Below are 13,378 nucleotides of genomic sequence, written 5' to 3' on the forward strand. Positions count from 1 at the left end.
GAACACATGACTTCTAGGCTATAAAGAGCTATAAATTGTACATGTAAACATTTTACACTGTTCTTTAACAAACCTATGAATGTACACAGTTCAAAAAAATTAGGGGAACATGTTTTGTAACGTCTGGTATGTGAACGTTAATTTGGTAGATGGGGTTCCAATGGTCGTACAGCATACCTTGAGACCTTAGCTACTCAGAGTGTGTCAAATCAAAGTTATACTCCATCTGTAGGCATAGCCATGCATTAAACTGTCAGGTGACCCCTCAAAACAAAGTGAATAGTGGTGTCTCTGTGTGTCGTGAGGTACACAGACTACTGCGGTCATCTGAGCATGTTGTACGTAAACCAGCACATCCCATGAGACATCTTAACGAGATTCAAGTCGCAAGGGCCGTCACTTTGATCCAGGAAGGATGGACTTTTCGTCGTGTTGCTGTGGATCTCAGTGTCACTCAGCTATTCAACGCTTGTGGAATCACTGCAGTGGGACAGGCCAGTTCACAAGGAGGGTTGGACAAGGTCATGGATGCACGACAACCCCACAGGATGACTGATATCTGACCATCTGTGCGTTGCGGCGGCGTTCAGCAACTGCCAGAGAACTGCAACAAGCCCTCAGGAGGGTCACTGGAGTTGTGTCTGACCAGACAGTAAGGAACAGGTTAAGAGAAGTGTCCTTATGACCCAGACGTCCTGTTCGAGTGCCCCATTTAATGCAGCAACATCATGCCGCTTGCCCTCTGTTTGCCTGTACCCACGTTAACTGGCCACTTCGCCGGTGGAGACCTGTGTTGTTCATATTTCCCCTGACACAACGTGATGGACGTCAACGTATATGGAGACACCGTGGTGAGCAGTACATACCTAATGTTGTCCAAGAAGGCGACCGATTCGGACATGGTTCTGTGATGGTTTGGGATGGCATCAGTATTGATGGCCGTACAGATCTTGTCGTCTGTGGTAATCTTACCGCTGCAGGATACCTTGAGCAGATACTGCTGTGGCATGTGTTGGTTGCTGCATACGGTGTTGGCCCTGAATTCGTACTCATGCACGACAATGCCAGGGCTCATGAAGCGCACATCAGCAGAGCTGTCTTGCGGGAACTGGACATTCAAGAGATGGAATGGCCAGCAGTGAGTCCCAAACTTAATCCCATTGAGCATGTGTGGGATAGGCTTGACAGAAGTGTTCATGGGTATCCTGTTCCACCACAAACTCTCCAAGACCTCGAACAGGCTCTCGTTAAATAATGGGACCTGATACTGCAACGTGACCTCTGTCGACTTATATGAAGCATGCCACGTAGGTGACAAGCTGTGATAAATGCTCGTGGAGGACATACACCATACTGAGGCTCTCCAACTGTGATAAAAATCCACCCTGGAGGACTGTATACTTCAACGGTAAAGAATATGGTAAAAAATATGCACAGTTGTTGCTAGGCCTATTAGTATAGGCAGGCGAGATCATTAACAAAGTGATCGTTTAATATCTCGTAACTCGGGTCAATGTAGGGTCTTTTGGGAGAGAAGTAGGTTTAAAATATGATAAAAAAAACAGTTCGCACAAATATAAATTTTTAAATAATATATTGTGAATTTATGATTTTTTAAATTATTATTTTTTGGTTAATATACCTTGGTGTGAGGTATTGGCATACTTTCAAAAACATGTTGTTATTGTGTGTGTGTGTGTGTTTTTTTTTCTAGTTGTTTTACGTCGCACCGACACAGATAGGTCTTACAGCGACGATGGGACAGGAAAGGGCTAGGAGTGGGAAGGAAGTGGACGTGGCCCTAATTAAGGTACAGCCCCAGCATTTGCCTGGTGCGAAAATGGGAAACCACGGAAAACCATTTTCAGGGCTGCCGACAGTGGGGTTCGAACCTACTATCTCCCGAATACTGGATACTGGCCGCACTTAAGCAACTGCAGCTATCGAGCTCGGTCAAAAACACGTTCCCCTCATTTTTTTGAGCTGTGTACTTCAGTTATAATGGCTATTTTCGTTGGAAGGCAGTATTTCTAAATGTAAAAATGTCAATAAATGGTGAACACGACTTTTATGCGTACACATAAAGTAAATACTGTATAATGTTTTAGTTACTCATATCATGTAATTCGTTTCATCTCATCAATTCCTCTGAGGTCGACATCAGGAAGGGCATATGGTCGTAAATACTCGCTACGAAGATTCGTCTCACGTCATACTCGACCCCTTGGAGAAAAGGGATAAGGGTATCGTATTATCATATTATGCAAAATTGATACAAAATAACTCTATGGCCAGTCATTTGTCTCTGTTAGTTGAGCAGTAGGTCTACCACACAGTAAACCTGATCATTGCTTTCATTTTAATTGTTTTGCGTTGCTAACTTTCCTACTGCCGGCTTGTCGTCATTCCAAGTGAAGTCGTCTTCACTGCCCTCTCGTCAGCCATTCACTGCAATCAAGACCGAAAGCATTTGAGGTCCCGTCTTTTTTAACCTTTTAAATTAGGTTTGTTCCCAACTGTGTGTTTTCTGGAGATGGTCTCTGATATTGCAAGCTGGTGTATGTGTAGCAGAGGCCACTCCTGAATAAAGCCATGTTGTTGAAAGCGTGCCAAACTACCAGCTGTAACTAGCGTTACGAGTTGTATTTCTGAGTGTAATACATAGTGAATGGAAGCATTCTTTTGAAAACTGCGGCTGTTGAAAGCCAGACCCTTATTTATAAGTATATTTTATGCTTGTTCTCTACATTTATCATATCAGGATTTACCTAAACAGCTGTAAGTGAGATAAGAGAGACCACGTTGTTTAGATTAGGTATGGTATCGCCCGGTTAGTGCCAAACGTTCCAAGACGGAAAGAATAAAAATAAATAACAGGGAAGTTTGCCACATTTATGGCTATCTACAGGTGTGACGGTAATGTTTATTATCATAATGTTTAATTTCGTACAGTATGTTTTGTTTGGCGTCTCTGAAAATCATTGAAAGTAAGTGGGGACATAAAAAATCAATATTATTATTATTATTATTATTATTATTATTATTATTACCGTAGAACCTCGATAATTCGAAATCGGTTAATTCAAAATCCCGCCTAATTCGAAGAAGCTCTCGTTCCCGGAAACATGAGATACAGTTTTGCATGTTATTTAAATTGTTTAATTCGAAATACGGATAATTCGTAATTCGAAGTACAATGTCGGCCCCATTACCGAAATTCAGACTTTTAATTCGAAACAGTAGTATGTTACAGAGTAATTTCAACTCTAAGTTTATCCGCGTCATAATATAACGCGTGTTCCAGAACGTGAAGGGGTAACTTTACACACACTCACTTCGGTGCGTCTGCATTGCGCTTCATGATTGCTAAGTTGAATGAAATCAGAATTATTTTGTATTCAACCTTTTAAGGAACGCCGTAATATCGCGCAACAGGCAGTGTGCGCAAAAACAGAATCTGCGAACACTGGCGATGCCCACATTTGCTCATATAATAAATTCGTAGGCATCGAACAACTTTGTCATTGCCGATGAAACTGCATTGCTTTCTTTTAATGCGAGCCCAAACGGTCTTATGGTTTTAAAGGAGAAAGTGGCAGCCGGGGAATCGTACAAGGGTAGGGGGATGGGGGTCATTGTAGTGCGTTGCAATGCACATTAGAGATGGGGAATCTGATTCTTTTAGAAGAACCGATTCATTTGAACCGATTCACTAAAATGATTCGTTCATTTGATTCGTTCATTTGATTCGTTCATTTAATTCGTTCATTCCAATCCCACGTGACGGAGAGCCGAAAGCGAAACCATGGACTCAGATGAACCATTCCGTTATGTTCTTTATTACTGCTACTGCTTTACATGTTTGCAGGTTACAAGAAGTGAAATGTTCAAGTTATAATAATAATAATAATTGATAGCATATTAACAAGAGTACTATCCTTTTTTAGAGGTTACAGTCGAAAAATGCTACACAACTGTCTGACTAATCCTTTCCAAACTTAAGTAGCTACCATTCGAAACTATAGGAGAATCGAATTTGAAATTTATAGTAGATATGAACATTTTGTCGCCTTGTTTCACACGTTAGTTCAGAGAACAAGAACGTGAACGGGAACCTTGAGATAAACTTAACCTAACATTTCGCAACGAGCTGGAAGTTGAGTGTATATTAAAGTTCCGAGAAGTGTGTGACTTGAAACTACGTGATAATTTCTTATTAAAAAAAATATTTTTTCCTGTAAGGTTAGGTTAGGAGTATTTGACTTGTGGACCGGACTTTTAGTTCAGGTTAAATAAAAAATAACAGAGTCGTTCTTCACAAGTAGTCATTGATTCAAAAATGGAGGATACCCGATTTGGCGATATGAATCAGAACGAACGAGGAACCAAGGAACGAGTTGCGGCTGCCATCTCTCGATTCAGATTTCGATTCACAAACGAGTCGATTCATTTCGTTCACTGAATCATGATTCAATCGTTCAGTGCAATGATTCGTTCATTTTGAATCACTCGTTCAGAATCTCCCCATCTCTAATGCACATGGAAGCGAGAAACTTTATCCTCTCGTCATAGGAAAGTTTGATAATCCACAATGTTTTAAGGTGTCGGGCACTTTCCATGCCAGTACAAAGCATCTAAAAATGCAAACAGTACAGAAATCCAAAAAATAATGCATTTGCACAGGGGAACCAGCATCATTTATCCTCGTCTTTGAATTGTGTGATTTTTTTTCTTTCGTTGCGCGAGGTTATGTTTTCAGAGATTTATCCAACTGCATTATTTGAACATTGTAAATGCTCCTTGTTGGACACATTTCGGAAATAATTTTTTCCATGGCATTTGAAAAGTTTAAACTGTGAATCGAGGTGATTGCATGTATTAATGGGTCTTAGTGACGCGGCAAGTGTTTACATTTCTGAAGAACGAGAGAAGTGCCATGGCGGGAAATCGTACAAGGATAGAGTCGTAGGAAAGTTCGATTTTAAGGGCATTGGGTACTTTCTGTATAAATACAAGGCATCTAAAATGCATACAGTATAGTAATGCAATAAGTAAAGCACTTGCACATGGGAGCCAGCATAGATTTCTGCTGTCTTTGAATCGTGCTAATTCTTTCTTTCTGTCGTTGGGTGAGGTTATGTTTGCCAGTGAGATATCCAAGTGCATTATTTGAATACTGTAAATGCACCTTCTTGGATACATTTTGGAAATAGTTCTTTTATCATAGCATTGGGAAGGTATATACTGTGAATCAAGGTTAACTGCATGCAGTTACGGGCCTTAGAACATTTTGTAACGCGGCGAGGTTTGGTACTTCTGAATTGCGAATTGGCGGGTAATTCAAAATCACGTAATTCGAAGTTCGATTTTTTAGCCCCAACGGCTTCGAATTAACGAGGTTTTACTGTATTTGTTAGGTACGTTGGCGAGTAAAACAATTGTGATTGGACTGTTTTTATCACGTTTAAACCTACTTCTCTCCCAAAAGACCCTACATTGGCCTGAGTTACGAGATATTAAACGATCACTTTGTTAATGATCTCACCTGCCTATATTAATAGATCTAGTAGCAACAACTGTGCATATTTTTTAACTAAAGTAAACTCGTTTCCTCATTCCGAGGTGGTGCAGCCCCCAGTGCAAGGGAGTTGCATGTACCGTTTTTACCGCAAATCGAACTCAGGCTCCCGAGAACGGCAGATAATTATGCTGACGGACATTCTTAACTACAAAACACAGACGTATATACTTGACTGACGTGTGCTTGCAATGCGAGGGTTGGACACAAAACTATTCACCTCCACAAAACACAGATGTACCGCATTATTTCAACACTTGTCTTCATTGCATGGGTCATACGGACGAAACCGCTTTGAAGCGGAATCGTTGTTCTTCTCTGACGAATTACATTGGGGGGTCTTGTATGCGAGATTTATTTTTTCATTTTCTTTGTCTCGAAAAGCCAAGGGCGGTCTAATACACGAGTAAATATGGTAAGCCTCCTTTAAGTTGCAGAATGGAGGACTTGATGGCTGAAACACCTAATGCCCATGATTTGGCAAAATTCTGGGCAGACACTACGGAATTTGATATGTATGTCATTAAGTACCATGTTATGTAAAATGTATGCTTCTGATAGGAATAAATAAATTTTTAAATAATATATTGTGGATTGATTATTTTTTAATTAATGAATTTGGCCAATTATAGACTACTTGGAACTTAAGACTATGGTACACGTTTTTTTTTTGCCAGAACTTCTTCATACGTTAGCCTGCTTCTGTTCATCTGACAACACTCTGTGAGGATGACATTGAATTTGCAAAAGCAAAAAATCTGCAGAAGTGATTTGTCACTGGAAGACTACCCCTGTTAATTAGTTATGCCATCTGTGATTTTCAGTCTTTGTAAATCCCATAATATCTACTCAACCATTTGGTGGGGTTTTTAATTTGGAGATGTAAAGATGTAATCAAGATTAGATTAGCCAGAAGTTAGCCTGTTGTTCATTCTGGAAGGAGACCCTGGAATTGTAATCTTCATCTTTTGTGTCTGTAATTGTCTTTGTGTCTTAATTTTTTGTCATCATCCAAATATCTTTTTTGGGGGGTGGGTATTCTAAAATTTTCCTTTCATTCTTTTCCAGCCCTTGCTCATTTCTTTTGGTCTTTGTTAAACATTCTGATCCTTATAATACCTCTGGTTTAATTGCAGTTGTGTAGTGCCTTGCCTGGAACAATATTGATCGTTTGTTGTAACATTGAGTGGGTTTGTAAGCCATGTCCATCTCCTTCAATCTCTCTTTGCAGGCTGTGTTACTGAGTCCATTTGACTGGATCCATTCTCCCAGATATTTAAATTTATCAACTCTTTGAATATGTCCATGTTGTGTTAGGTACTTTTCTCTGTTTTGTCTATGTTTGATATATGTAGTTTTTTCATATGAAATTTTGAAGACCTGTTTTAATGGCTGTGTCATGTAGAGTTCTGCAGGCCTTCAGACTGAGCAGCGGTCGCTTTGTAGACCATGGACCTTCGTGGTTGTTGCGCCATGGGGTTTGGTTTTGGTCGTGTAGAGTTTCCATCATTATTTGTTCTTGTAATTTGTTTCCTGAAATTACTTCTTTCGAAAGAATTTTGTAAGTTATTGGCTGTAAGGAAATTGTCTTTCGAAAAAAGGAACGAAGGAACATCATTTCAGTGGCTTGTAGGTGACTTTTTTTTTTTCAGGTCTAGTCGTTGCTGCTTCCCATCCATATGTTAAGAATTTGTACAAGAAATGTTTTGTACAGTGTGAGCTTGTACCCAAAGTAGTTGATGAATGGTGTGGAAGAATTTTGATGCAGCTTGTATTCTATTGCTTATTTCTTGGTTTATGGTATTGTCAGAGGAGATGAAGCTCCCTAAGTATTTGAAGTTATTAATAATATCTACCATTTCATTTTGCACTTGCAGTTGGCCTGCTTCAGGTTTTTTAAAATGAAAAAAAATGAAAACCTACAACCTGTTTTCCAGTCATTGACCGGGTCAGGGATGTAATGAATGAACCAGATATAGGCTATTAGTACGATGGGGTCGCCATTCCCAAAGTGATTTATTAATGACTGATAGATGCTATGAAATGAAAATGGAGAGTGTTGCTGGAATGAAAGATGACAGGGAAAACCGGAGTACCCGGAGAGAAACCTGTCCTGCCTCTGCTTTGTCCAGCACAAATCTCACATGGAGTGACCGGAATTTGAACCACGGTATCCAGCAGTGAGAGGCCGACGCACTGCCATATGAGCCACGGAGGCTGTTCAGGATTTTGACTCATCACTAAATTAACGGTTTGCATTTGACTGATGATCATTCCCATTCTTTCATATTCTTCTTGCAAAAGATTTAGTTTAGTTTAGTTTAGTTTAGTTTAGTTTAGTTTGAACTTCTGCTTCTGTCTCACCTCATAGCATAACAATATCAGCAAATACAAGTACAGGGTATAGTGCGCATTCGTATCCCTGAAATATCACTATAAAATTTGTCACAAATGGAACATAATAATTGCTTTTACACATATCAAGTGAAAAATCTGCGGCAAATTAAGAAATATTTGATTTTTGGAGAATATTATGTATACGTACTTTACCACTTTACAAGTACATTTGGTGTTGCGCTCACAGTGACACGTATGTCTTTTGTCTTACACTTTCAACAATTGTGTGTGTGATGTCTGTGTTCACTGAAGTTCTTTGCTTTCGTTTCATTGCTTCAGTTGTCAATGACATCATTTCCTGAATTGTATCGTGATATGCAATATTTAATAGGCAACAAAATGGTATGGCCAATGTACATAAGAATAATTCTGTGGACTAGTGAATTATTGGTATATCCACAGACATAGCACTCCTATTCCACGGTGCTAGCCCTGGACCTGAAGAAAGTAACAAAAGACAGCACCAGCAGCGAATGGACAAAGATAATGAGAATCCACAGACATAGCACTCCCATTCCATGGTCCCATTCCTGGACCTGAAGAAAGTAACAAAAGACGGCACCAGCAGCGGAGTACGACATAAACCAGTCCTGTCTACAAGCCCTAAGTATGTTTTCATATTTCTCAAATAACGACGGTATTTCTTAATTTGCTGCAGATTTTTCACTTGATATGTGCAAAAGCAATTATTATGTTCCACTTGTGACAAATTTTATAGTGATATTTCAGGGATACGAATGTGCATCGTACCCCAAGTGCATTTGTTGTCTGATCCTTCATTCACTGCTTTTATAACCTCATCCATTATGGTAATGAACAAAAATGGCGATACAAAACATCCTTACTGGACTCTGCTCTTGGTTTCAAAACAAGTTGACTTACCGCCTTGAATATGCACACAGCTCTTTGCCTTAAGTTATAGTCTTTTTACTTAAAGCTATAATCTCATCTGGCATTTCTTGACATCTGACCTTCCCATGAGTGTTAACATGGAATGTGATCATATACCTTCTCGATATCCAAGAATACACCTATAACCATTCTATTCTTCTCTAAATGATCATTCCTTGCCTCCAGTCACTGGCAATTTTATTTTCTTATCAAATTTTATTTAGTGTACTTTACTAAAAGCTTTATTTAAAATATGGTTCACCTTTTGTGGGTTTTTTTGTACGGTTTGTGCATTTGTATAACACACACACACAGCACAATTTATGCAATTAATTTATTCGATCTGATCTATTAAAAGTAACCCACTTTAAGCGGATGAAGCTATATGGAGGGTACTTTAACTATGGTGTTGCTATTTCGCCTTGGCACCACCCAGAGCACTGTGGCAGACATGCTATAGATCTACCAGATTGAAGAGGAAAAAAAAAAAGTTACGGCAAACGCTCATCAGCACTGGCTGTAAGCCTCCTTCCCCCTCCATGGGCCCTCAAGCTGCCTCCCCGACTTGCTACCATTGTCGAGGGTTGTTGCTGTCTGTGTAATCTCTGGATGTAACTATTTCATCACTCCCATTTACTCTGATGATAATTCTGTCAATCTCAGAGTCAATAACAGTCATGATTTGAGTATTCCTTCTTCCTACCTTGCACATGCTACATCATCTCCATTTATCGCCTGTGTATTCCTGGAGAAGTTTTCAAAATGCTCCTCTTTTTTCTTTTAAAAGACCACCAATTGACAGCTGTGTGGCTTGGCCTTTAATATCGTCCCAAACTAGCTCAATTGGATTGAGATGCGGATGGTAAGATGATAGGCACAAAGGAATGTGGCCATTTCAGTGAATAATATCAACTGAGAAGACTTTTTCGTGACGAGTGCTTTGGACTAATTAAATGAGTTCATTGGTATGGTGCGTTAGTGGTGGTGGTGTCCATGACAGTAACGCTCGTACACTGCAAAGCTGGGAGTACTGTATTTATGCATGTATAGGTCGCACTTTTATTACTAAAATAGATAGGTAAACATGGGGTGCAGCTTGTACTCAGAGTTTGTAAATTAAATACAATAAGCACCCTTTAGTTTAGAACACTTTACTAATATAAAACATTAGTATCTTCATACCTGACACCCAATTGCATCCAAACATGATTGAAATAGTTTGAAATACCTATTCATCATCACTTGGCCCTTTATCACTGTCACCGTCCCTGACGCTGTCAGATGATGCGGCCCACACCAAGCCGTCTTCGGTCCCGTCCATTGCTTTGGAAATTGATGTGATTTTGAAGCTCTTGTCTACCATCTCTGCTGGGATTAATTTTCACGCATCCAGGACCCGTTCACACATTTGAGAAATTTAAGGCTTCTTGAATCATCCTCTGGGTGTCGTTTCTTTAAAACTGCACCTCCCTTCGTGGTAGAAATGCCGCAAACCTGCCTCCTCAAAAGGCTGGCTGTTGCAGACATCCAGGGCTTGCAGCATGCCTGTCGTTCCACCAGGAATCGCAACCATGTCCCATCGCTATTTTCTCATAAACTTTTTCACTTTCTCTGTCAAGTGGCCACGGAAGCTGTCAGTCACCAACCTGAATGGCCGACATAATAGAGCACGAGGACAATGAAACCACACTGGTTTTAATCAGTCCCTGTACAAATCATCGTTCATCCACCCCTATTCCTGCACTCTAGCTTGCATCCCTGGGGGCAGCTTTGCCTTTGGCATTGCTTTTTGCTTAAAAATTTCAAAAGGCAGGAGTTTGTCCCCATTAGCATTGATGCACAACATTATGGTACAATGCTGTTTTTTAGCCTGCTTTGTTGACTGTAGTTCCCCAGACATTTCATAAAATACAGGAGTTTTGTTAGCATTTTCTATTGCTCCCACTGTGTAATCTTGTGTTTTCTTTAAATTCAAGACATGTTGCTGAAATGCGAGCAGTTTCTCCTGGTACGTTTTGGGTAGCCGCTGAACTATAGACGCTCTGCGAATAATCAACTCATGTCGTGCCATAAAATGCCTTGCCCAACCGTAACCTGCTTTAAATTGACTTTCAGGAATTTTCATTCTTTCAGCAATTTTTTCTTCAAACTGTAGCATTTCAACTGATATAGAAAATCTGTCTGCTCATGTTTTACGTATGTTCTCTAGAAGATCATTTTCCGCTTCTGGATATTGCGCTCTGTTCCCTGCAGAATGCATGCCAATTCCATGACTTTTAAATGCATCTTTAATTAAAATCCAATGCCGCACGTTCTTTTCTTCAACATCAAACTTCCTTTCCACTTCTGTGTTACCATTTCCTTTCGCATAACACACCACCTGTGATGTAAATTTTGAAGTGTACCTTGCAAACAATGAATGCTACTTGATACTGTACTTTCCTCACCCTCAACTAAGGCTGTACCTGATACTGTCAGGTGAACATTGAACTCTAAGGAATGTACAACATTGCCACATTTCGCAGAATGAAGCTACATACTTCGAGTCTACAAGGGAATTCAGAAAACAAAAATTCCCCACAAATTTCGTTTCAAAACTCGGGTGCGGCCTTTACACGTGTAAATACAGTAGTACCTGTGTTTCGAACCATTTTTAAAACGTTCATTGACGTGATAGTCACCTGATTTTTGTCCTGATTTAAAACTAGCAAGACCCCATCCACAAAACCTTCTTCACCACCTCCACAAACAATTATATTAGTCTTTGCCCAGCCCCAATATTTGCTGTAGCCCCTATTTCTTCTTCCGATCACCAACACTTTAGTACAATGTGCGACTGCTGAGTGTACGTACCATCAACTTAAACACTGTTGTAACCTTCATGCCTGCACTGTCTGATTTGTTGTAGGTACCTTGTCCTTGTTAAGCAAATTCCTCTTAGACTGACATTCCTCCACCTGAAACCCAGTTTTTTATCCTTCGCCTTCTGCGATCAATCAGACCATCACCTTTAATGAAACTAAGATGTTTACCTATTGTGGGGTTTCCTTTTTCATAAGAAGTGGTGGTGAATGTTTCAAGAGAAAGGAGTACTAGGTAACCATCTTCTATTAACACTAAACAGAGAGGAAAAATTGGAGGGTTTTTGACATTTTAAAAAATGAAGGTATCGGCCCTAAGTTTGTTCCTCGCAAGAATTCTCTTGCCTTCTTTCACTATTATACTTACAGAACTCGCCGAAACACTGGTACCTTCACTTGTCATTTGTAGTGCATTGGCTATTGTGCCTCTTTCACTGTCTTGAAATATTGGTAAACGTACAAGATTTCCCACATTTGACCCCCAAGAGCTCTTCCAGACACACTTGAGGATTTTGATGTCGAACTCATCACACAAAGATTTCTGCAACATAATATACGTAAATAAACATCTGCAGTCTGCACGTGGGTTACACTAGCCACATCCCCACAAAGAGTGAGCGAGCATTGTACCATAGAAGGGGCAACAACTTGGAGTAGAGTAGGGAAGTACTCTCCCTCCATGGTCATTGTTATTTATCATTAATGTACATTTTTTGTTACGAATAAATCCATAGCAATTAAATTTGATCATTATCATGATGGATCATGTTTATTTTAAACAACGTAGTATTTATGTTTTCTGTGTGTATAACTTGTTTGTTTAGTAAGGATTTTAATTACTTTAATTACACTTTCTTTTTCAGCTACCCAGCATTTTTAATGGTTGTTTCTTCTACTTGGCAAGTGGAAAGTACTCATTTGGTGAATCAGTTTTCACTAAAAATGATTTAACAGCATTAATCCGAAGTGGTGGCGGTGTTCTCTTGACACGTGAGCCTAATCCAGAAGCTATTCCACCTATGGAATGCACCGTCCCCTATCATGCTCGTGGTTCAGGTCCCTTTGCCAGCTGCTCACATTATATCATCTATCAGCCTGGGAGAGGTGAACCACAGCTCAAATATAGTATGGCTCATGTGAAGTCTTTGCCTGTCTCATGGTTACTTCAGTGTATGGAGACATTCAGTTTGGTTCCTCCATAGAGACCTCTGTACATTTGTAAATACATTTATACTGAAATATTGTTGATCATTGATGTACAGTTTTTTCTTACAAATAAATGTATAGCAACTAACTTGAATCATTACACTTTATTAATTTCTGTATTTTATGCAAGTTTCCATAGTTTTTTAAATTCATGATATGTACAAAAGTTTCAATTGACTCTCTTAGAAATTAATATTTAATGGTATTTATGACACTTGCTTCATCTACAGTGTTTGATTAGCAATGGCAATTAAACTTTAGGCATCTGTATCAGATAAACCGTGATTTTATACAAGGTGAATACAAAATGCGGTCTTTGAAGACGAGGGTGTATTAGACCCCATCAAAACAAACTGAAATAATATATGAACTAATACCCTGTCTCGCAATTTACGCACATGCCAAATGAGGCAAGTAGTATTATGCCTCTGTTATGCATGGGGTG

At 39.5% G+C, this 13,378-nt stretch overlaps 1 protein-coding gene across 3 annotated transcripts in view; it reads left to right on the forward strand.

Moving 5' to 3' along the window:
- LOC136875934 (BRCA1-associated RING domain protein 1) overlaps positions 1-13,021 on the forward strand; it is a 200,257-nt gene extending 187,236 nt beyond the window's left edge. For all 3 annotated transcript variants that reach the window (XM_068225354.1, XM_067149556.2, XM_067149562.2), the window contains exon 9: positions 12,591-13,021. In XM_068225354.1, coding sequence (XP_068081455.1) covers positions 12,591-12,929 — 339 coding nt within the window. In that variant the 3' untranslated portion in view covers positions 12,930-13,021. The remainder of the gene's footprint in view (positions 1-12,590) is intronic.
- The last annotated feature ends 357 nt before the right edge of the window (positions 13,022-13,378 follow it).

Source organism: Anabrus simplex, chromosome 1 (assembly GCF_040414725.1).
Source record: "Anabrus simplex isolate iqAnaSimp1 chromosome 1, ASM4041472v1, whole genome shotgun sequence".
Taxonomy (NCBI): Eukaryota; Metazoa; Arthropoda; class Insecta; order Orthoptera; family Tettigoniidae; genus Anabrus; species Anabrus simplex.